Here is a 24,406-nt window from a genome sequence, read left to right on the forward strand (position 1 = left end):
AGGTTTCCCTACATGAAGACTAATGTTTTAATGAATGATAAGATAGTTAGGGCTCGGCATGGTGGTGGCCCATGCCTGTAATCTCAGCACTTTGGGAGGCTGAGGCAGTGGATCACTTGAGGCCGGGAGTTCGAGACCAGCCCTGCCAACAGGGCCAAACTCTGTTTCTACTAAAAGATACAAAAATTAGTTGGGCATGGTGGTACCTGCCTGTAATCCCAGCTACTTGGGAGGCTGAGGCACGAGAATCACTTGAGCCTGGGAGGCAGAGGTTGCAGTGAGCTCAGATCACACCACTGCACTCCACCCTGGGCAACAGAATGAGAATCTGTCTCAAAAAATAAAAACTAAAAAAAAAAAAGGATAGAAACACAGAGATCATGGAGTTGGTTTCTTTCATTCTGAATTTGAACAAACTAAAGCCAAGGAAGTTCAAGTAACTTTCTCAAGGTTACATATCCTTGAAAAGAGCTACATCTAAAATCCAGTCCTTCTAAAACCCAGTCCAGTGTGCTCAGTTATTACATATAATGAAGTCCTTCACTTTTGCGCTTCCTTACCCCCTGTTCTCTGGCAGCTGAGTACCTACCTACTCATTCATCATGCAAGATATACCTTAAATTCTTACTTCTTTATGGTATTTTCTGCATCCTGCTTTTGTTGGACTTTGTATTTATGTTACAGCAATGATAAGATTTTTCCCTGCATATTTGCTTATATGTCTATCTCCCCTAGCAGACTCATGGTTTTGGTCCAGGAACTTACACATTTTTAAAAATCCCTATCATTTAGCACAGTTCTTGTCCCAGTGTAGGTACTCAATAAACAGGTAACCTGAAAGAGTTGTTGTAGTGAGAATGCTACCAGATGAATGGGTATTCTTTAAAGTATTTTCTTTTTTTGAATCTCTTTAAAAAAAAATCCATGTATACTAAAATTTCAAGAGAAATACTTATTATCAGAAATGACTGAATCTTTCCTCTAAGTCATGTAGCATTCCCATAGGATTCTTCTTAAAGGAAGCAAATGTATCTTAGACCAAGTCTACAGGTATAGCCATTTTTATTTTATTTATTTTTTTGAGACAGGGTCTCATTCTGTCATTCGAGTGCAGTGGTGTGATCATGGCTCACTGCAGCCTTGACCTCTGGGTTCAAGTGATCCTCCCATCTCAGCCTTCTGAGTAGCTGGGACTACAGGTGCACTCCATCATGCCCAGCTAATTTCTATATTTCTTGTAGAAATGAGGTTTCACCATGTTGCTCAGGCTGGTCTTGAACTCCTGGGCTGAATCAGTCCTCCTGCCTCAGTTTCCCAAAGTGTTGAGATTATAGGCATGAGCTACCACACCTAGCCCGTCAGGAAGTGGAGGAGGGCGTTTTTATGTTACATGTCTTTCTAGTAATAAATTCTGTTCTATATTTTTTATTTGTGTTGGCAGATGCAAATGAAACTGATGGAAATGAAAGATTTGGAAAATCATAATAGTCAATTAAATTGGTGCAGTAGCCCACACAGCATTCTTGTAAATGGAGCTACAGATTATTGCAGCCTCAGCACCAGCAGCAGTGAAACAGCCAACCTTAATGAACATGCTGAAGGCCAGAGCAACCTAGAGTCTGAGCCCATACACCAGGAATCTCCAGTGAGTCTAATAGGTTCATAACCTTCGTAATCAACCTTGTGCAGATCCAAGTTTCATTGACATTATATCCAATATAAATACATGGACTTGCCTCATCTGAGAACAATTGAGATTTCCTTTTTAGTAGCAGAGAGTGAGTCCTAATCCAAACAATTGTACGTTTTAACTAGTATAAAAAGATAACTTTAGCTAATTTTTTTTTTTTTTTTTTTTTTTTGAGACGGAGTTTTTCTCTTGTTGCCCAGGCTGGAGTGCAGTGGCGTGATCTTGGCTTACTGCAACCTCCGCCTCCCGGATTCAAGCGATTCTCCTGCCTCAGCCTCCTGAGTAGCTGGGATTACAGTCGCGCACCACCACACTAAGCTAATTTTTTGTATCTTTAGTAGAGATGGGGTTTCATCATGTTGGCCAGGCTGGTTTTGAACTCCTGACCTCAAGTGACCCACCTGCCTCGGCATCCCAAAGTGCAGGGATTACAGGCGTGAGCCACCACGTCCAGCCAGCTAATTTATTTTTTGTAGAGCCTGTTTTTAAAACGGTGGTTCTGTAGAGTAAAACTTTTTTTTTAAGTACCCTCACCCAAAGCTAAAATAATTTTTATTATGTAGTGTTAAGGACATTCATTTACCAATTATTTGACGAGTACCAACTATGTGCAAGAGTGCTGTATTACATAATATAAGAGCTACAGAGACAAGAGACCTCAATCTTTCCTTCAAGCAGCCTACAGTGTAGTAGTGTAACACTGTGTTAAAGGGCTGTGCTAAAGGAAGCGCAGAATTTTCAGTTAGGACAGTTTGGAGGGGGTTCGTAAAGATTTTGTTGGGGAAAGCTTTGCAAGTGAGTTTAGACAAGTGAGAAGGGGTTAAGCAAAGAAGAGGAGGATACATTCCTGCCAGAGAAAACAGTATTAGTATAGGTACAAGGTGGAAGAATACATGCAGCACAGAATCTTGAGAAGTTCTGAAGGGTATCTTGTGATGGTGGAAAGGGTATTGGTAAGAGATGAGGTGCTTCTAGTAGGCATCTGCATTACCTCTGGTGATTATCAAAGTATAAATGTGTATCCCTTTCCCCAAACTTGCTGAACTAGTTTCTGGGATAGAGCCAGATATGAAATTTTAAAAACACATTCTATGGGTGATTTTCATGTGCACCTGGATAAAAATGACCAATTTTAGGTCAGAAAGTGCCAGAAGGTGAGAAATTTAGATTCATCTTAAAGCATTGGGGGATTTATCCTACTGCGATGAACAGCCATTGAAGAATTTTAAGCAAGAAGTGATGTGATTAACTTTTAGAAATGTGGAAAACGGATTAGAGAGTGAGACTGTACCCATAGAAGGGATAATGAGAAGAATAGAAGTTTGAGAGGTATTAAAAGTGAAAAGTTAATAGACTTGATTTTATTTACACAGTGCAGTCATGTATGCATTATAAAATATTCTTTCAAACGCAAAAGGCAGATTACTAGGTTATCCTTCAAATAGATAAGGGTGGTATAAAATAGCTATTGCCCTGCTACTTTTTTTTTTTTTTTTTTTTTTTGAGACGGAGTCTCGCTCTGTTGCCCAGGCTGGAGTGCAGTGGCGCAATCTCAGTTCACTGCAACCTCTGCCTCCTGGGTTCAAGCTATTCTCCTGCCTCAGCCTCCCGAGTAGCTGGGACTACAGGCACATGCCACCACACCTGGCTAATTTTTTGCATTTTTAGTAGAGACGGGGTTTCACCGTGTTAGCCAGGAAGGTCTCGATCTCCTGACCTTGTGATCTGCCTGCCTCGGCCTCCCAAAGTGCTGGGACTACAGGTGCGAGCCACTGCATCCGGCCTGCCCCTACTACTTCTTAAGTCTTTCACCCACTCGTCTAAATGAAGAAGACAATGGGAAGCCATTGAAGGACTTTTAACCAGAAGAGTCACGATCACATCCACATTTTAGAGCTGTTAGTTTGGCTACAATAAGGAGAAGAGATTGGAAATACATGTATTGGAGGCAGGAAAGCAGTTGGAAGGAAGACTGCTATAGTAATTGGAACCAAAGATGATAATACTACAAGTGATTGATAGTGACAGTGAGGATGGAGAAGAAGGCAAGGATTTGAAAAAGAGGTAAGAGGTAGACTGAGCAAGACTTGGAGTCTTATTCTAACTGAGGATTAAAGATGACCTGAAGGTTTCTGACATGAGTGACTTTGATGCTTGATGACACCATTTCCCTAAAAAAGATTATAGAAGGAGAAATTATTTGATGAATACATTCTGCTTGTCTTTTTTTATTTTTAAATAATTTTTGGTTATCTTTAGTCAGTTTTCTCTGCCATGTCAAAAAGTGTATTGTTAATCTACTTGCATTAATATTTTGTAGGCAAGAAGTAGTCCTGAACTACTGCCTTCTGGTGTGACTGATGAAAATGAGGTGACTACAGCTGTTACTGAAAAAGTTTGTTCTGAACTCGACAATAATAGACATTCAAAAGAGGTAAAAAATGATTTTATATTTACATTGGAGACTAGTAAGGGTGGAAGGACAGGAGGAGGTGAATTATCAGACATTACTTAATGGGTACAATATACATTATTCAGATGATAGATACATCAAAAGCCCCGACTTCACCTTTAGGCAATATAGCCATGTAACAAAATTCCACTTGTGCCCCTTGAATTTATACATATAAAATAAATAAATGTTCTTAATAGCTGGATGTGTTGGCAAGTGCCTGTAGTCCCAGATACTCAGGAGGCTGAAGTAGGTGGATTGCTTGAGCCTGAGTTGGAGGCACTAGGCAACTTACAGAGACCTTATCTCTAAAAATTAAATGATATTTTTAAAAAATGTCCTTATCACTGTTTTCCTTAGATGAATTATACACTATTTTAGGTGAAGGAAAGAGAAAAATATGTTAAGGTGAAGGAAAGAGAAAAATGTGTTAAATGTGCTTTATGACTAGAGAGATATTTGTTACATTACCATCAGTTGATTTTCCTTTTGTTTTCGAGACTAAGTCTCACTCTGTCACCCAGGCTTGAGTGCAGTGGCGCAATCTCGGCTCACTGCAACCTCCACCTCCCAGGTTCAAGCGATTCTCCTGCCTCAGCCTCCCGAGTAGCTGCACATGCCCAGCTAATTTTTGTGTTTTTGGTAGAGACGGGGTTGCACCATGTTGGCCAGGATGGTCTCTATCTCTTGACCTTGTGATCCGCCCACGTCAGCCTCCCAAAGTGCTGGGATTACAGGTGTGAGCCACCGTGCCTGGCCCATCAGTTGATTTTTCAAAGCATGTGTATGACCTGAATGTGTGTTATTTTATTTTAAAATGTTACCTCTTAAAACTTTGGTTTCTAAAAAATAATTTTAATTTAAAATTATTTTTAGGAAGATCCATTTAATGTAGACTCAAGTTCGCTGACCGGTCCAGTTGCAGATACAAACTTGGATTTTTTCCAGTCTGATCCTTTTGTTGGCAGTAAGTACTCTTTTTTTTATATTATAGATTTACTCAAAAAAAAAGGCTTTTTAATATATAAACTAAGGATTAAGGTTTCAGTTTCAATAGCCTACCAACTCAGTCTGTCGCCCAGGCTGGAGTGCAGTGGCACAATCTCGGCTCACTGCAACCTCCACCTCCTGGGTTCAAGCGATTCTCCTGTCTCAGCCTCTTGAGTAGCTGAGACTACAGGCGCCCACCACCACACCCAGCTAATTGTATGTATGTATGTATGTATGTATGTATGTATGTATTTATTTATTTATGTAATTAATGTATTTAGAAACGGAGTCTCGCTCTGTCGCCAGGCTGGAGTGCTGTGGCACAATCTCGGCTCACTGAAACCTCTGCCTCCCGGATTCAAGCTATTCTCCTGCGTAGTTGGGATTACAGGTGCCTGCCACCACACCCAGCTAACTTTTGTGTTTTTAGTAGAGGCGGGGTTTCACCATGTTGGCCAGGATGGTCTCCATCTCTTGACCTCGTGATCCGCCCACGTTGGCCTCCCAAAGTGCTGGGATTAGAGGCGTGAGCCACCGCGTCCGGCCTAATTTTTGTATTTTTAGTAGAGACTGGGTTTCACCATTTTGACCAGGCTGGTCTTGAACTCCTGATGTCAGGTGACCCGCCTGCCTTGGCCTCCTAAAGTGCTGGGATTACAGGTGTGAGCCACTGCGCCTGGCTTGCTTTGTATTTTCCTACTGACTAATGTTGAACATCTTTCTAGGTGCTTATTAGCCATTTGTATATCTTCTTTGGAAAAGTGTTCATTCAATTTTGGTGAAGTCCAATTATCGATTTTTTCTTCTGTCACTTGTGCTTTTGGTGTCATCTAAGAAACTATTACCTAAGTCGCAAAGATTTAGTGCTCTCTTTGTCTAAGAGTTTTATAGTTTTGCTGTTACAGTTAGATCTTTGATCCATTTTGAGTTTATTTTTGTATATGATGTGAGATAGAGGTCGAGCTTCATTCTTTTGCATGTGGATATCCAGTTGTCCTAACACCATTTGTTGAAAAGACTGTCCTTTCTCCATTTTGTGTTCTTGATACTCTTTTCAAAAATCAAATGACCATAAATGTAAGGATTTATTTCTGGACTCTTCAATCCTGTAAGAATTTTTTTTTTTTTTTTTGCTTCAGTAAAGCTCAGTATCTTTATTTCTGAACTGGTGATGATAATACCCTCCCAGTACTCTTGTGAAGAGTAGAGATTTTGTTAGTAAAATTTTTGCTGTAATGTCTTCCCCTCCATCCGTAACCTCAACTTGTGATCAAGGTAAGTATAGTTGGCTGTACATTTCATAAGGTCAATGACATTCCTTATTTTATCTACTGTGAAGTGAAGTTATTGAAATAAACTTTGCTTTGCTTTTGTTTTAAAGTTGCTCTTTAAGTAATGGTGTCACTACAGTAAATATTGTTATTTGGATTTCTTTGTGTTTATTTTATCACAGGTGATCCTTTCAAGGATGATCCTTTTGGAAAAATTGGTCAGTATCTTATTGAGTTTCATCTTAGCTTTCATTCATTTCTGCTTAATAATAAGCTTATGTTATTTAGGTCTGAAACTGAAGCCCCAGTAAGATGCTCTATGTGCCTGGCATTTTCAGAAAGAGTAGTAAATTCTTTTGATTTTGCTTAATGAATTGTTGCTTTACTTTTACTTCTCCTTTTTTTTTTTTTTTTTTTTTGGTGTTTTTTGTTTTTGAGACAGGGTCTTATTCTGTCACCCAGGCTGGAATGCAGTGGTGTGATCATGGCTCACTGCAGCCTTGACTTCCTGGGCTCAAGCAGTCCTCCTGCCTCAGCCTCCTGAGTACCTAGGTCTACAGGCTCATGCCAGCATACTTGACTGATTTTTTTTATTTTTTGTAGAGACAGGGTCTCACTGTGTTGCCCAGGTTGGTCTCGAACTCCTGGGCTCAAGCAGTCCTCCTGCCTCAGCCTCCAAAGTGCCGCGATTACAGACAGGTGTGAGCCACTGTGCCCAGTAGCTTTACTTTTTTAAAAATGACATTAGTGTTTAGACTTTGGTGCTTTAAATATTTATTCTGATTCCTCCTTACTAACTAAAGGTTTGGTGAGCATAATGATCTATACTACTTCAGGGTTTAGAATGTAATTTTGTTTTCCTAAGATTATAGCCCACACGTGTGATTAGAGGAAGAGAATCTTGAAGAATTACTAAAACATCAGGCTTTTTGAGATATTCTTTTTCTGGGAATTTTCATTAGAATAATGCAAATCTTGTTTACCATTTAGTTTTGCATCCCAAACCTGTTCTAAACTATTGGCTGTTAGCTTTGAGCTCAGAGAGAAAAATACATTTAGAGGTTTTTATTGTGTTTTCTTTAGTTATGATAGCGTAGAATAAGGGGACTTAAAATTGGATCCCTTGAAATTATATGTTAATTTAAAAAATAAGTTTATTAGGTGGAAGGTTCTATATCTTTTATCAAAATTGCAAAGGAGTCTGTGAAATAAAAAGTACTCAGCTTAGATTCTACAGGATTTCAAACTGTCTTTTTGGGGGTTTTTTTTGAGACAGTCTTGCTCTGTTGCCCAGGCTAGAGTACAAGTAGTGCGATCTTGACTCACTGCAACCTCCGCCTTCCATGCTCAAGCTATTATTCTCATGCCTCAGCCTCCCGAATAGTGGGGATTACAGGCGCGCACCACCATGCCTGGCTAATTTTTGTATTTTTAGTAGAGACAGGGTTTCACCGTGTTAGCCAGGCTGGTCTTAAACTCCTGAGCTCAAGTCATCCATCCACCTCAACCTCCCAAAGTGCTGGAATTACAAGTGTGAGCCACTGCACCTGGCCCAAACTGCCTTTTTGTTTGTTTGTTTTTGAGACAGGGTCTCACTGTCACCCAGGCTGGAGTGCAGTGGCAGATCTTTGCTCACTGCAGCCTCTGCCTCTCAGGTTCAAGTGATTCTCCCACCTCAGCCTCCCAAGTAGCTGGGACTGTAGGTGCGCACAACCACGCCTGGCTAATTTTTGTATTTTTTAGTAGAGAGGAGGTTTTGACATGTTGGGCAGGCTGGTCTTGAACTCGTGACCTCAAGTGATCTGCCTGTCTCTGCCTCCCAAAGTGGTGGGATTACAGGCGTGAGCCACTGCACCTGGCCCCAAACTGTCTTTTAATTAAGGCACTGATCATACCTTCAAGTGATGGGAAATTTAGTGCAATAATTTTTTTTTGTCTCTTATATTCGTGCCTTATTTTTTTAGATCCATTTGGTGGTGATCCTTTCAAAGGTTCAGATCCATTTGCATCAGACTGTTTCTTCAGGCAATCTACTGATCCTTTTGCCACTTCAAGCACTGACCCTTTCAGTGCAGCCAACAATAGCAGTATTACATCGGTAAGTGGGAGAATTAAAAACTGTTAAGTTAAATGGATAATAAGTGTCCTAAGCAAGTTTCTTGAAATACATAGTGTTGAAAGAACCCTCGTTTAGATTACTTCTAATGGACCATATATGAATTTCAGTCTCATCCCAATTCATTTAGTTTTTGGTTCAGACTGGTATTTCATAGTTTGATTACCCACTGGAATTAACTGGAATGACTGAACGGAGTCCAAAAGTGATGTTCATCTTTCAAGAGACTAAATCTTATCCTATTGAGGATACTAAAAATGATTGGAAATTTATAAGCCAATCTTACATAAAACTTTTCTGAAATGTTTGGTATATTATTGAAATAATGAAAATTAAAATAATTTTAGAAAAATAAAATCATTTATGTTATTTCATAGACACATCTGGAATGTTAATTCTGCAAAGTACAAATACTCACTAAATGTCAAGCTTTCTTGAGAACATACATACCTACAGCAATCACTGTTTAATAACCACATGCCTGATCCAGGTACTGGTGTGTGCTTTACATTCATTGTTTCTAATCTTCACATCAGTTTTGCAAAGTAGGTGTTGATATCCCTATTTTTAAAATAAGGACACTGGGACTTAGAAAAATTAACACGTTTAAGGTCCTATAGCTAGTTGCTGTTTTATCTGGAGGCTTTAAAAAAATCTTCATGGCCGGGCACAGTGGCTCACGCCACTGTGTAATCCCAGCACTTTGGAAGGCTGAGGTGGGCGGATCACGAGGTCAGGAGATCAAGACCATCCTGGCTAACATGGTGAAAACTCGTCTCTACTAAAAATACAAAAAATTAGCCTTGCGCGGTGGTGGGTGCCTATAGTCCCAGCTACTCAGGAGGCTGAGGCAGGAGAATGGCGTGAACCCGGAGACAGAGCTTTCAGTGAGCCGAGATCGCGCCACTGCGCTCTAGCCTGGGTGACAGAGCGAGACTCCGTCTCAAAAAAAAAAAAAAAAAAAAAAAAAAAATCTTCATCTTGTGGATATTTAGAAATACTCAAAAGAGAATAATGTAATGAAATATTTTAACAAGCTTCCATGCATCCATTACCCAATTTCAATAATTAGGAATGGTTTTGCAGGTTTTTGGTTTTGCTTTTTAATTTGTATTTTGAGACTTCGTTTTTGAGACTGCAGTTTCATGTCTCTAGGTAAACTGAACCTATAAAGGACCAGTTAACTGAGAGGCATTTGAAGCAAAAAATTTGTCTTCTAGTACTATTAGATTAAGAATATTTCCTTTAAAATGTAATTGATTATTTTAAAGATAATAGGTTTTGTATTATTGAAAGTTGCTTCTTTTTTGTATTCAGTAAAGAGCTGCTTGGCTAAGAACTGGTGTTTTCCATTAAATGAAAACTGGACAGATACCTTCATAACTGAATATTTTTCGTTTCCCTGGGCTACTGGATACTGTTTTCCTATAGCACTTAGTTGGCAATGTGGACCCATTTGCCAAATTCTTCTAAAATTGCTGCTACTGGAATTCTTCTCCTCTCACCTTCTTATTCTAGCCTCTCATTCTCCTATCATCTAAAGAGCAAGAAAGCTAAATTAGCTCTTCTAATTTAAAAATGAATACATTCCTCTTGTCCTGTCCCCCATGAGATTTTTCTACCATTTGTTTTACTGACTTTTATTCCCAGTTTTCTAAAGGGATATTGTCCTTGCTTACAGCTTGTAATTTCACCATTCAAAACAAAAAACCAAATTGGCAATATAATGATAGCTGCAGTTTATCTAATTTCCTCTATGTGCCAGAGATGGTGCCAAGCTCTTTATATGCATTGTCTCATTTAATTTTCACAGTAATCCTATGAGGTTTACGTAGGTTAAGTTGAGGCCAGGTGTGGTGGCTCCCACCTCTAATTCCAGCACTTCAGGAGGCCAAGGCAGGAGGATCACTTGAGGCAAGTAGTTCACAAGCAGCTTGAGCAACAAAGCGAGATGCTGTCTCTACAAAAAAATTAAAATATTAGTCAGGTGTAATAGCATGGACCTGTAATCCCAGCTACTCGAGAGACTGAGGTGGGAGGATTGCGTAAGCTCAGGAAGTCAAGGCAGCAGTGAGCCATGATTGCACCACAGCACTCCAGCTTGGGTGACAGAGTGAGATCTTGTCTCAATTAAAAAAAAAAAAAAAAAAAAAGATAGATTAAGTTGGTAGTAAGTTAGTAAGTGGTAGAACTAGACTCAAACCAAAATCTAAGATTTTCACCAATACAATCTGGAAATTTTTTAAAAATTGGCCCTGCTAAACTCCCCAATTATCAAACTGACATAGAGTTTTGTGGCCCCTTATTCCTTCATGGGCTGCACAGTCTATCCTGTTCCCCTTGCTATCCTGACGGCCTTTTAGGGTGGTTGCACAGTATATGATGAAGGACTAGAAACTAAACCTGGCACACATGTAGGCATGCCCTTTCCCTTTCTCCTTGTGATGGCAAATCAAATCTGCAAGCTGTTGTTTAAAACACAGCCTGTTAGTTTTTCCTTCTCTCAAAGAGAAGAAGTAATAATACAGGTTGAGCACCCCAAATCTGAAATGTGCCAGTGAGCATTTCCTGAGTGTCATGTCAGCAGTCAAAAGGTTTCAGACTTTGGAGCATTTCACATTTTCAGATTATGGATGTTCACTTGGTAAGTATAACACAAATATTCCAAAATCTGAAAAAACCCAACATCCAAAATACTTTTTGTCCCAAGCATTTCAGATAAGGATGCTCAACCTGTACTTGGTGACTTGTTATGTCAGTGACCTTCTCTTACACTGGTGTTATGACTATCATATTAGGAAACATGGAAAGTTATCTCGCTATATAGACCAGTTTAAGTTTTTCTTTAATTGCTGTTTATTCTGCAGATATCTAAGTTGTGTGCTAGTTGTATAATAGTATAATTGGCATCAGTTAATACTATCATTACTTTTTATCATTCATAGTTTTCATTTCTAAAAACTTCATTAGTATTCTTTCCGCTGGTAGTTTTAATGGATTCTCTTTTATAAAGAGAAAAGGTTAGTCCCAGTTAACATTACCTTTCTCTACAATTAATTTTTTTAACTTGGAGATTCATACATTAGCTCTGGCAGTATTATTTGACATTTATTTGTAATATCCAACTTCTTGATAATTGGAAATAGAGTCTGTAATACAAATGACATTGATAATCATGCATCAGAGTTGCATATAAATGTTCAGAAACTCTTTTCACACTCTTTTTACCTGTTTGCCAAGTCTTTCATCTAGCCCCTTAAAAAGAGCCTGGTACCAGAAAGAGGAAATTCAGTTATCTTCCTAGACATACAATTTGTTTGACTATGATTAAAAACTAAAGTATAAAGTAGGAAAACAGTTAAAAGCCAGAATCTCTGGCATCTGGTAACATCCTCACCTTTATCAAAATCAGTTGCTCTTGATCCCAGACTTTTACATAGCTTATTGTTGAAAGCAGGATCTTCTTAGCAAAAAGCTATCTTTGTGTATGTGTGTGTGTGTGTGTGTGTGTATGTGTGTATGTGTGTATGTGTGTATGTGTGTATATGTGTGTTCTCTCTGAGGGTCAGAATGCAGAATTATTTTTAGATAACAATTAGAAAATAGAAATGTAACATTTTATGATATTAAGTACTAGGATATTTGAGAATTAAAATAGTGTGTGCTTTCTAAACGTAAAATGATATTCTGGAATCGAAAAAGGACATTAATGGAAAAACTGGTGAAATCTAATAAAATCTATGGTTTATAGTTTTGTACCAGTGTTCTTAGTTTTAATAGATGTACTATAATTATGTGAGATATTAACATTAGGGGAAACTGGGTGAAGAGTGTAGGGGAACTTTGTACTCTCCTTACAACTCTTATGTAAATGTGAATTATTCCGAGATAAAAGGTTAGTGGTGGCTGTCACCTAAAATCCCAGTGCTTTCGGAGGCCAAGGTGGGAGGATTTCTTGAGGCCAGAAGTTTGAGAGAAACATAGCAAGACCCTATCTATACAAATAATAACAAAGATTACCCAGGTGTGGTGGCATACACCTGTAGTCCCAGCTATTCGGGAGGCTAAGGCAGGAGAGAGGCAGGAGGATCACTTGAGCCCAGGAGTTTGAGGTTACAGTAAGCTGTGACCACACCACTGCATTCCAGCTGGGGTGGCAGAGCAAGACCCTGTCTCTAAAAAATAAGTAAAAAATTAAAACAGTGTACGTCTATACAACTAGCAAGATTATGAAGAAAAAAATAAACGAATATCACCAAAGTCAGGATTGTGATTATAGAGGGGCACATGAAGACTTCTGAGGTATTGGCAGTTTCATGGGAGATGACTACACAAGTGTTCACTTAATACTTACTTGTTAAACCATAGATCTGTTTCACGTACTTTTCTGAATGGATGTTATATTTCACAGTTAAGATTAGAAAATAATATGTATTATTTCCAGTTAGTAAGATTGCAGATCACTATGGAGAAACATTTGTTCCTAATGTCTATATTCCTTAATTAATTAAGAATTTGTAAGGAATATATTCTTTGTAGTGGTGATGAGGTTTCAGCTGTGAAGTGTTGCCTCTCTCATTCATGGTTTTGTATGCTTTGTTTAGGTAGAAACGTTGAAGCACAATGATCCTTTTGCTCCTGGTGGAACAGTTGTTGCAGCAAGCGATTCAGGTAAATAATATATCAACTTCATTGAACATTAAACATTACACTTTTTTTTAAGATTCTTTTTTCTTTGTCTCTAAATATATTTGTCCTGTTATTTATAGCTTTAAAATTATTGCATAATTATAGCCAATTGTAATTTACCAATAATAAGCATTTGTATATCACTTTCTACTTACTTTCATTCTTTCATTTATTGTTCATGTTGAATATTACACTAGAATATGAACTCTACCCACTATCAGTAAACCAATAAAAATGTTTTGCTTTATAAAATGCTGTGTTGCTTGGCAGCTTCAAAGTCAGCATTGACTGTTATGGATCTTGGTCTAAGTTAAAAGATTAGTGGCTTCCAATAGAAAATGAAAATTGCTTTATAAATACAAATGGGTTCTGTTAATAATACAGAGAAAAGCTAAGTGTTATTATAGCATCCAGTCTTCATACTTCATTTATGGTATCAAATTTTTTATTTATTATTTTAATAACTTTTTAAATAGTAATCTCATTTTAAACATAAACTGAGGACCAGAATATTAAGCAGTGTTCATCAAGATCGTACAGTTTAATAGATTTGAACCAGGTAAAGCCAAGATTCAGTATTAGGTCTGACAAAATCAAAAAGCTTTTTCAACAGAGTAACTCTGCTTCTTTTCTACTGTTCATTTAAAACAAAACAGATAAACAGACCAGCTATTATTTGGGATGGGAGAGCATAAAATTTAAGGAAAGTAAACTCAAATGTGTAAATACTCTAATATTATGCTGAAAATAGATAGCTTTATTTTTCTAGGTGAATATAGAGGGAGTTGTTCAGTATACAAATGTATTAATTGTGACTAATTAAGGATTATGAACATAGAAAAAGAATAGTAGAAATGCCTTTACAGGAGCCTGGGTGCAGTGGCTCACACCTGTAATCCCAGCATTTTGGGAAACCAAGGCAGGTAGATCACTTGAGGTCGAGACCAGCCTGGCCAACATGGTGAAACCCCGTCTCCACTAAAAATGCAAAAATTAGCCGGGTATGGTGGTGGGTGCGTATAATCCCAGCTACTTGGGAGGCTGAGGCAGGAGAATTGCTTGAACCCAGAAGGCGGAGGTTGCAGTGAGCTGAGATTGTGCCATTGCACGCCAGCCTGGGCAACAGAGTGAGACTCTGTCTCCAAAAAAAAGGCTGGCTCTAAAAAACAGGTTGGGTTTCTTATAATGAACAAATTGTAACAAGATGAGATTTAGCAGAGTGCATTGTTTTTGGGTTGGAAATTAACTCCCAACATGAGTAGCAAGAGTGAGGAATACAAAAAGGAGATATGTAGAAAATAAGATTTAATGTAGGCTGGATATTGATTTAAACAGAAACTTAGAATGAGAGCAAATGAGACTTCTAAAAGGCTTATTGTATTAACAGTGGTTAAATTACATATTTTTTAAGTACATGTGCTCTTTTTATACCCTCATTATTAAGCTGATTATATTGCTAGGGGTACTATAGAATTAAAAAGGATAACCTAAGCGAATAAAATGAAAGGTTAATATGTTTATGATTGCCCACACCAAGGAAACGGTTAAGTGCCATAAGAGTTAATTAAACCAGCAGAGATTAAAGGAAGGGGAGATCACATTAAGGATAAATCATTAATGATATCAAAGTGGAATGTGGCTTTTGTGGTATGCCTTGAAAGCATGGGCTAGTATTTTAGCAGGTAAATATGGAAAGAGATTATGTGGAGCAAAAAGAACAATGTGAACAAGGAATGGAGGCAGAACATATAGGGCATATTCAAGGAAAAACTAACACATTTTTGTAAGAGCTATTTCTCTTTTTTTGCAAGATAGAGGAATAGTCAAGGCTGAAGTGGTAGGTTACAGTGTTACATTAAAGATTTCTAATACCTCTGTTGATCTTCTGCTTAAATTCCAGTTCCTAATTCATTTCCTGTAAAGTGGTAGAATAAACAATGATAATAGCCTAGGAGGGGGCTAAGATTTATCATTAATTATAATAATAATGGCTACTATTTATTGAACACTTGCAGAGTTCCAGCAGTCAGCATGCTAATCATTTTTCTCTACTTGGTCCCATTTAATTCTCACAACAACTACGTTAGATTATTTGTATTATGTTTATTGTACAGACAAGGAAAATCCAGGCGTGGAGAGATGAAACAGTTTTCAGAAGGTTAAAGTAGTAGTATTAGATGTATCCAATTCAAATGAGGTCTCTGGTTTTCCACCTGCCTCTTTGGTCATTCTTTCTTAATCTCCTTTGTTGATATTTCCTCTTTTTCTCAACCTCTTAATATTGTGTTGTCCCAAGTCTTAGTCCTTGGACCTCTTTTATCTGTACTCCCTTGGGGGAACTCATCTGTGGCTTCAAATACTGTGGATACACTGATCTATATCTCTAGTCACATCTCTTTCCTGAACCCCAGGCTCATTTTTCCAGCTATTTATTTGGCATCTCCACTTGAATGTCTGATAGATATATCTAATGCATAAGTCTGACACAAAGCAGCTATTCTTCCTTCCTAAACCTGCTTTTCTTGGCACCTTCCACATCTTCATGGTTCATCTTTAATGTTGTCCAGGCCTAAAATCTTAGAATCATCCTTGGTTCTTCTTTTGCTCTTCCTCTGTCTCTAATCTGTCAGGAAATCTTATTGACTCTACCTTCAAATTATATCCAGTAAAAGCCTTACAGTGGCCTGCACTTTTCTAACAATATCTCATCATTATTCCCAGTACTCACCCTGCTCCAGCCACACTGGTCTTCTTGCTGCTGCTCAAACAACAGACCCATGTTCTTTGGCCCTTTGCACTAGCTGTTCCCTCTTCCTGGGATGATCCTTCTCTGTATGTTCACATGATAATCTCTATTACCTCTGACAAATCTTAATTCAGATATCACCTTCTCAGTGAAGCTTATTCTGGCCACTCTGTCTAACATTTACAAGTACCACTACCCAGCTCAGTGCTCCCACATTACTATTCTCTACTTTTCTTCTTTCATTATAACTTATTACTTTCCATCTTATTATATAAATTACTTTACTTTTCTCTTATCTGTTTCCTTTTCATCCTATTAGAAATTAAGCTCCAGAAGGAATTGAGATCTTTGTTTTCACTGATATAACCCAAGAACCTGAAAATACGCCTGGGCGTATGTTATTGAATGAAAAAGGAGCCAGCAGCTCTTCTCAGAGAACATGTAATGGGAGTCTAGTGGGTAGACATTATTTATTTTGTTATGATAAGTAGTTTTTTTAAATTGTGGTAAAATATACATAACATAAAGTTTGGCATTTTAACCTTTTTTAAATGTACAGTTCAAGAGCATTAAGTACATTCACATTGTTGTGCAATCATCACCACCATCCATCTCAAGAACTTTTTTCATATTCCAGAACTGAAATTCTGTATCCATTAAATAATAACTCCCTATCTTCCCTCTCACCAAACCCTAACAACCATCATTACTACTCTGCATACTTCATGTAAGTGGAATCATAAAGTATTTGTATTTTGGTGATTGACTTATTTCATTTACCATAATGTCCTCAAGGTTCATCCACATTGTAGAATGTATCTGAATTTTTTACCTTTTTCAGGTTTAATAATATTCTATTATATGTATATACTGCATTTTGTTTATTTGTTCATTCATTAATGTACACTTAGTTGCCATCACATTTTGTCTGTGTGCATAATGCTACTGTGAATGTGAGGGTACAGATATCTGAGTCCCTGCTTTCAATTCTTTTGGGTATAATTCTAAAAGTAGAATTGCTGGATCATATGGTAATGCTGTTTTTAGTTTTTTGAGAAACGATCATACTATTCTCCATAGCAGCCATACCATTTTATACACCAACCAACAGTTCACAGTGGTTCCAATGTTTCCACATCTTTGCCAACCCTTACTACTTTCTGTTTTATTATAATAGGCATCCTAATGGGTGTGAAGTGGTATCTTACTGCTTTGATTTGTATTTCCCTAATGATTAGTATGTTGTGCCTTTTTTTATATGCCTATTGGCTATTTGTATATCTTCTATGGAGAAATATCTATTCAAGTCCTCTGCCCATTTCTAAATCAGGTTGTTTGTTGTTGAATTTTTTATATATCCTAGATATTAACCCCTTATCAGATAAATGATTTGCAAATATTTTCTCCCATCCTGTGGGTTACCTTTTCATTCTATTAATACTGTCCATTGGTGAACAAAAGTTTTTAATTTTGATGTAGCTCATTTTATCTATTGTGTTGTTGTTGCCTTTGCTTTTAGTGTTATAACCAAGAAAGCATTGCTAAATCCAATATTAGGAAGCATTTCCCCTATAAGTTTTATAGTTTTAGCTCTTACATTTAGGTATTTAATCCATTTTGAGTTAATTTTTGTATATGGTGTGAGGTAAGAGTCCAACTTCATTCATTTGCATGTGGATATTCAGTTTTCCTATCATGTTTTCTTGTAAAGACCGTCCTTTTTCCATTGTTTGTTCTTGGCACGTTTCTTGAAAATCATTTGACCATATATGTGAGGGTTTATTTCTGGATTCTGGATTCTGTTCCATTGATCTATATAGTTTGTATTTATGCAGTTCCTCGCTGTTGTAATTACTATAGCTTTGAAATAAGATTTGAAATCAGAAAGTTTGACTACCAACTTTGTTGTTCCTTTTTAAGACTGCTTTGGGCCGGGCACAGTGGCTCATGCATGTAATCCCAGCACTTTGGGAGGTCAAGGTGGGTGGATCGCTTGAGCTCAGGAGTTCAAGACCAGCCTGGCCAATGACTGAGTTCAGGAGTTCAAGACCAGCCTTGGCAACATAGTGAGACTGTGTCTCTACAAAAAAATGCAAAAATTAGCCAGGCGTAGTGGCATGCACCTGTACTCCCAGCTACTTGGGAAGCTGAGGTGGGAGGATCACTTGAGCCGAGGAGGCAGAGATTACAGTGAGCCAAGATCATGCCACTGCACTCTAGCCTGGGTGACAGAACCAGACCCTGTCTCAAAAAAGAAAAAAAGAAAAAGAAAAAGACTGCTTTGGCTATTCGGGTTCCTTGAGATTCCATATGAATTTTAGGATGAATTTTTCTATTTCTGCCAAAAGAAAAAGTCATTGGGATTTTTGATAGGGATTGCATTGAATCTGTAGATATCTTTGGGTAATATTACCAGCTTAACAATATTAAGTCTTCTAATCTGTGAACATGGGATGTCTTTCCATTTGTTTGTGTCTTTAATTTCTTTCAGAATGTATTGTAATTGTCAGTATACGAGTCCTCCTTGGTTAATTCCTAAGTATTTCATTCTTTTTGATGCTGTTGTAAATGGAATTGTTTTCTTAATTTCCTTTCCAGACTGTTCGTTGTTGGTATATAGAAATATGACTGATTTTCGTATGTTGATTTTTGTATCCTGCTACTGTGCCAAATTCAACTATTAGTTCTAATGGTTTTTTGGTGGAATCTTTAGGGTTTTCTACATATAAGATCATGTTATATGCAAACAGATTTTATTTCTTTGTTTTGAATCTGGATGCCTTTTATTTCTTTTTCTTGCCTAAGTGCTTTGGCTAGGACTTCCACTACTATATTGCAGGGGTCCCCAAATTCCGGGCCATAGACCAGTACCAGTCTGTGGCCTGTTAGGAACCAGGCTGCGCAGCAGGAGGTGAGTGATGGGCAAGTGAGCAGTACCTAATGCCTGAGCTCCTCCTCCTGTCAGATCAGCAACAGCATTAGATTCTCATAGGAGCTTGAACCTTATTGTGAACTGCACATGTGAGGGATCTAGGTTGTGCGTTCCTTATGAGAATCTAACGCCTGATGATCTGAGGTGGAACAGTTTCATCCTGAAATCATTCCCCTCATCCCACCCCCAAGTCCTAAAAAAATTGTCTTCCACAAAACCGGTCCCTGGTGCCAGAAAGGTTGGGAACTGCTGCTATATTGAATAGAAGTGGTAGAAATGGTAAGAGCAGGCATCCTTATCTTGTTCCTTATTGTAGAGAAATGGTTTCAGCCTCTCAAGATTGAGTGTGATATTCACCGTTAGCTTTTCATATATGGCCTTTATTAAGTTGAGGTAGTTTCCTTCTATTCTTAGCTTGTTGAGTGTTTTTATGAAAGGGTTTTGAATTCTGTCAAATACTTTTTGTTGCATCCATTTAAATGATTGGTGTTGTATTTTTCCCCTCATTCTGTTAATGTGGTGTATTACATTGAATGATTTTTGTATGTTGAACCATTCTTATATTCCAGGAATAAATCCCACTTGGACATGGTATATAATCCCTTTAATGTGCTGTTGAATTCTTTTGAGGATTTTTACAAAAATATTCGTAAAGGATATTGATCTATAGTTTTCTTTTCTCATCTATATGTCTTCATCTGGCTTTGATATCAGAGTAATACTGGCTTCACAGAATGAGTATAGAATTGTTCCTGCCTCTTCAATTTTTTGGAAGAGTTTGAGGGAGATTGGTTTTGATTATACTTTAAATGTTTGGTAGAATTCACCCGTGAAGTCATGTAATCGTGAGCTTTTCTTTGTTAGGAGGTGTTTTGTTTTGTTAATTTTAAAAATAATGGTGGCCGGGCACAGTGGCTCACGCCTGTAATCCCAGCACTTTGGGAGGCTGAGGCGGGTGGATCACTTGAGGTCAGGAGTTCAAAACCAGCCTGGCCAACATGGTGAAACCCCGTGTCTACTAAAAACACAAAAATGAGCCAGGCGTGGTGGTGGGCGCCTGTCATCCCAGCTACTCAGGAGACTGAGGTAGGAGAATCTCTTGAACCCGGGTTGTGGAGGTTGCAGTGAGCTGAGATTACGCCACTGCACTCCAGCCTGGGCCACAAAGCAAGACTCCGTCTCAAAAAAAAAATAAAATAAATTAAAAATATGGAATGCCACAAGAATTTGCATGTTATCCTTGCACAGGGGCCATGCTAACCTTCCCTGTATCTTTCTAGTTTTAGTATATATATTGCTGAAGTGAGCACTGTTGGAAGGTTTTTGATTACAGATTCGATCTCTTTATTAGTTACGAGTCAATTCAGATTTTCTGTGTTTTTGTGATTCAGTCTCCATAACTTGTGTTTCTCAGAATTTGTTCTTCTCATTTATACTATTCAGTTTGTTGATGTATAATTGTTCATAGCACTGTGTTAACAATCCTTTTTATTTCTGTGAAATTACTAGTAATGTCCCCTCTTTCATTTCTGATTTTAGTTATTGAGTCTTGTTTTCTTAGTCCATCTAGGAATGTCAATTTTGTTGATCTTTTCAAAGAAGAAACTCTTGGTTCTATTGATTTTCTCTATTTTTCTATTCTCTGTGTTGTCTCTGCTCCAATTTTTATTATTCATTTCTTTCTGCTAGCTTTAAGTTTAGCTTGCTTTTCTTTTTTTAGATCCTTTACAGTGTAAAGTTAGGTTGTTCATTTGAGCTCTTCTTTTTTAAGTATTTATAGTTGGAAGTTTATCTCAGCACAGCTTTTGCTGCTACATCCCATTAGTTTTGGTAATGCTGTATTTCCATTTTCATTTGTTTCAAGATATTTTCTAATTTTCTTTGTGATTTTTCTTTGACCAATTGGTTGAGCGTGATATTTAATTTCCACCTATTTGTAGGTCATCTAGTTTTGCTTCTGCTATTAATTTTTAGTTTTATTCTGTTTTAATTGGAAGAGATACATTTGTTTATTATTTTTATTTTGAGATAGAGTCTCGTTCTGCCACCCAGGCTGGGGTGCAATGGCACGATCTCGGCTCACTGCAACCTCTGCCTCCAGGGTTCAAACAATTCGCCTGCCTCAGCCTCACAAGTAGCTGGGACTATAGGCGCCCACCACCACGTCCGTGTCATTTTTGTATGTTTAGTAGAGACAGGATTTCACCATGTTGGCCAGGCTGGTCTCGAACTCCTGATCTCAAGGGACCTGCCCACCTCGGCCTCCCAAAGAGTTGGGATTACAGGCATGAGCCACCACACCTGGCCGGAAGAGATATTTTTATGATTTCAGTTTTTTAAAATTCATTAAGAGTTGTTCTATGGCCTAAAGTATGTTCTGTCTTGGAGAACATTAGATATGTACTTGAGAAAATGTGTATTCTGCTATTGTTGGGTGGAGTGTTCTGTATATATCTGTTAGGTCCAGTTGATCTAAAGTGTTGTTCAAGTCCTCTCTCTCCTTATTGTTCTTCTGTTTTATTCACATTGAAAGTAAGATATTGAAGTCTCCAGCTGTTACTGTAGAGCTGTCTGTTTCTCCCTTCAGTTCTGTCGGTGTTTAATGTATATATTTAAGAAGCATGTTTGGTGCATGTATGTTTATAAATGTTACATCATATTGGTAAATTGACCCTTTCTTTATTGTATAATGTCCATCTTTGTCTCTTGTAACAGTTGTAGACTTAAAGTCTATTTTTTCTGATATTAAGATATCTCTGCTCTCTTGATATTCTATTTGCATGAAATATCTTTTTTCATCTTTTCCCTTTCAAACTATGTGTGTCCTTAGATCTAAAGTGAATCTCTCTTATACTGCATGTAGTTGTATTTTGCATTTTTTTTCTACCAGTTTGTGTCTTTTCATTAGAGAGTTTAATCCATTCACATTTAAAGTAATTACTGATAGGGAAGGACTTATTATTGTCATTTTGCTATTTGTTTCTGTATGTCCTATAGTTTTTTGTCCCTTATTTCCTCTGTTACTCTCTTCATTTATGTTTAGTTGATTTTTTGTAGTGACATTCTTTATTCCCTACTCATTTCCTTTTACTCTTTCTCTGTGTTTCATGGAGATTACACAAAACATCCTACAATTATAACAGTCTATTTTAAACTGATAAGACTTAATTTCAATTGGATTCAAAACCACTCCTTTACAGCTCCACTCCCCACTTTATGTGGTTGAAAGTCACAATTTACTTCTAAAGTTGAGTTGTGAGCCAATATTATAGTAATACTATTTTTTATATTTGTCCATATATTGATATTTACATTTATCAGAGAGAACTTTATATTTTCATTTGGTGTCTAACATCCTTTCATTTCAACCTGAATGACTCCCTTTAGCATTTCTTTTTTTTCCTTTTTTTTTTTTTTTTTTTTTTTTGAGGCAGAGTTTTGCTCTTGTTGCCCAGGCTGGAGTGCAGTGACACAATCTCGGCTCACTGCAACGTCTGCCTCCTGGGTTCAGGCGAATCTCCTGCTTCAGCCTCGCTAGTTACTGGGATTACAGGCATCTACCACCGTGCCCGACTAATTTTTTTTTTTTTTTTTTTTTCTGGAAACAGAGTCTCACTCCAGACTGGAATGCAGTGGCAAGATCTTGGCTCACTGCATCCTCCCCCTGCTGCTTCAAGTTGTTCTCCTGCCTCAGCCTTCCAAGTAGCTGGGACTACAGGCACGCACCACCGCGTGCCACTAATTTTTGTATCTTTAGCAGAGATGGAGTCTCACCATGTTTGCCAGGCTGGTCTTGAACTCCTGACCTCAAGTGATCCTTCCACCTTGGCCTCCCAAAGTGCTGGGATTACAGGCATGAGCCGCCACGCCCAGCCATGCCTCACTAATTTTTGTATTTTTAGTAGAGATGGGGTTTCACCATGTTGGCCAGGCTGGTCTCAAATGACCTTATGTGATCCGCCCCCCTTGGCCTCCGAAAGTGCTGGGATTACAGGCATGGGCCACCGCTCCCAGCCCCTTTAGCATTTCTTATAGGGTAGGTCTAGTGGTAATGAACCATTCAGTTTTTGTTTATCTGGGAATATCTTAATTTCTCTCTTGTTTGTGAAGGACAGTTTACCAGATACAGAATTCTTAGTTGACAGGGTTTTTTTTCGAGCCCTTCGATGTATTCCTCTACTCCCTTCAAGGTTTCTGCTGAGAAATTCACTGATAGTTATATTGAGGGTCCTGGCCAGGCACTGTGGCTCATACCTGTAATCCCAACACTGTGGGAGGCCGAGGTGGGAGGATCACTTTGGGTCAGGAGTTCGAGACTAGCCTGGCCAACATGATGAAACTCCATCTCTACTAAAAATACAAAAATTATCCGGGTGTGCTGGCTTGCGCCTGTAGTCCTAGCTACTCCAGAGGCTGAGGTGGGAGAATCACTTGAACCCGGGAGGCAGAGGTTGCAGTAAGCCGAGATGGCACCATTGCACTCCAGACTGGGTGACAGAATGAGACTCCATCCAAAAAAAAAAAAAAATTATTGAGGATCCCTTGTGCATGATGAGTCAGTTTTCTCTCACTGCTTTCACAATGCTCTTTTTGTTTCTGTCTTTCAACAGTTTGATTATAATGTGACTCAGTATAGGACTCTTTTGAGTTTATCCTACGTGGAGTTTGTTGACCTTTTTATATATCCGTGTCTTCCCTCAGAGTTGGGGAGTTTTGGCCATTATTTCTTCAAATAAGCTCTCTGCCTCTTTCTTTCCGGTATAAAGATTAGTGTGGGGGTGTCTCCATTGTTCTTTTTTTTCCTCTCAAACTTAGAGCTGGAAGAAACCTTAGACATCCTGTGGGCCAGAATTTCATATTACCTTCTGCAAAACTAGCTTCCAGAGAGGTCTTCAGGAAGTTGGCAAATTTTAGTTACATATTTTTAAAGTGTCTTTGAACTTTTAAGAACTACATCTCGTTAAGTATATGTATTCGTATATATTATTATCCAAATTTTAACAAATTAGAGTGCATTGGTGCTTTAAAGTGCTGTCAACTACTCTGAGAATGCAAGGTTCTTGTTTTAAAATGTGTATCTTACAACTCCTTCCTTGGATGAATTAGATTTTTTTAGATGGAGAAACCAAAATCAGGTATAGCCATACCTTGGAGACATTATGGTTTTGTTTTGTTTTAGGAACCCAGGCTGGTCTCGAACTCCTGGGCTCAAGCAGTCCTCCCACCTCAGTCTCCTAAAGTGCTAGGATTACAGGCGTGAGCCGCTGCACCTGGCCCAGCATGGGTTCTTTTCCATACCACCACAATAAAGCAAATATTGCAATAAAAGAAGTCACATATAAAAGTTATGTTTTCACTATACTCTGGTCTATTAAGCATGCAGTAACATGTCTAAAAAATGCACGTGTCTTAATTAGAAAATGCTTCATTGCTAAAAAAAAAAAAAAAAAAAATGCTAATGATCAGGCACAGTGGCTCACGCCTGTAATCCCAGCACTTTGGGAGGCCAGGGTGGGTGAA

At 38.1% G+C, this 24,406-nt stretch overlaps 1 protein-coding gene and 1 non-coding gene across 19 annotated transcripts in view; one reads left to right on the forward strand and one right to left on the reverse strand.

Annotated features, from left to right (window-relative positions):
- EPS15 (epidermal growth factor receptor pathway substrate 15) overlaps nucleotides 1-24,406 on the forward strand; it is a 161,989-nt gene that overhangs the window by 113,517 nt on the left and 24,066 nt on the right. For 8 of the 18 annotated variants that reach the window (XM_054554884.2, XM_002810828.5, XM_054554869.2 and 5 more), the window contains 6 exons: nucleotides 1,442-1,645; nucleotides 4,011-4,124; nucleotides 5,019-5,109; nucleotides 6,586-6,621; nucleotides 8,368-8,501; nucleotides 13,124-13,190. In XM_054554884.2, the coding sequence (XP_054410859.1) occupies nucleotides 1,442-1,645; nucleotides 4,011-4,124; nucleotides 5,019-5,109; nucleotides 6,586-6,621; nucleotides 8,368-8,501; nucleotides 13,124-13,190 (646 nt within the window). The remainder of the gene's footprint in view (nucleotides 1-1,441; nucleotides 1,646-4,010; nucleotides 4,125-5,018; nucleotides 5,110-6,585; nucleotides 6,622-8,367; nucleotides 8,502-13,123; nucleotides 13,191-24,406) is intronic. The other 10 variants (XM_063718994.1, XM_063719006.1, XM_054554880.2 and 7 more) reach the window with 3 other exon arrangements.
- LOC112131016 (U6 spliceosomal RNA) lies at nucleotides 20,090-20,196 on the reverse strand. Its single transcript, XR_002913173.1, has one exon. It is a non-coding gene; the product is annotated as a U6 spliceosomal RNA (small nuclear RNA).

Source organism: Pongo abelii, chromosome 1, assembly GCF_028885655.2.
Source record: "Pongo abelii isolate AG06213 chromosome 1, NHGRI_mPonAbe1-v2.0_pri, whole genome shotgun sequence".
Lineage (NCBI taxonomy): Eukaryota > Metazoa > Chordata > Mammalia > Primates > Hominidae > Pongo > Pongo abelii.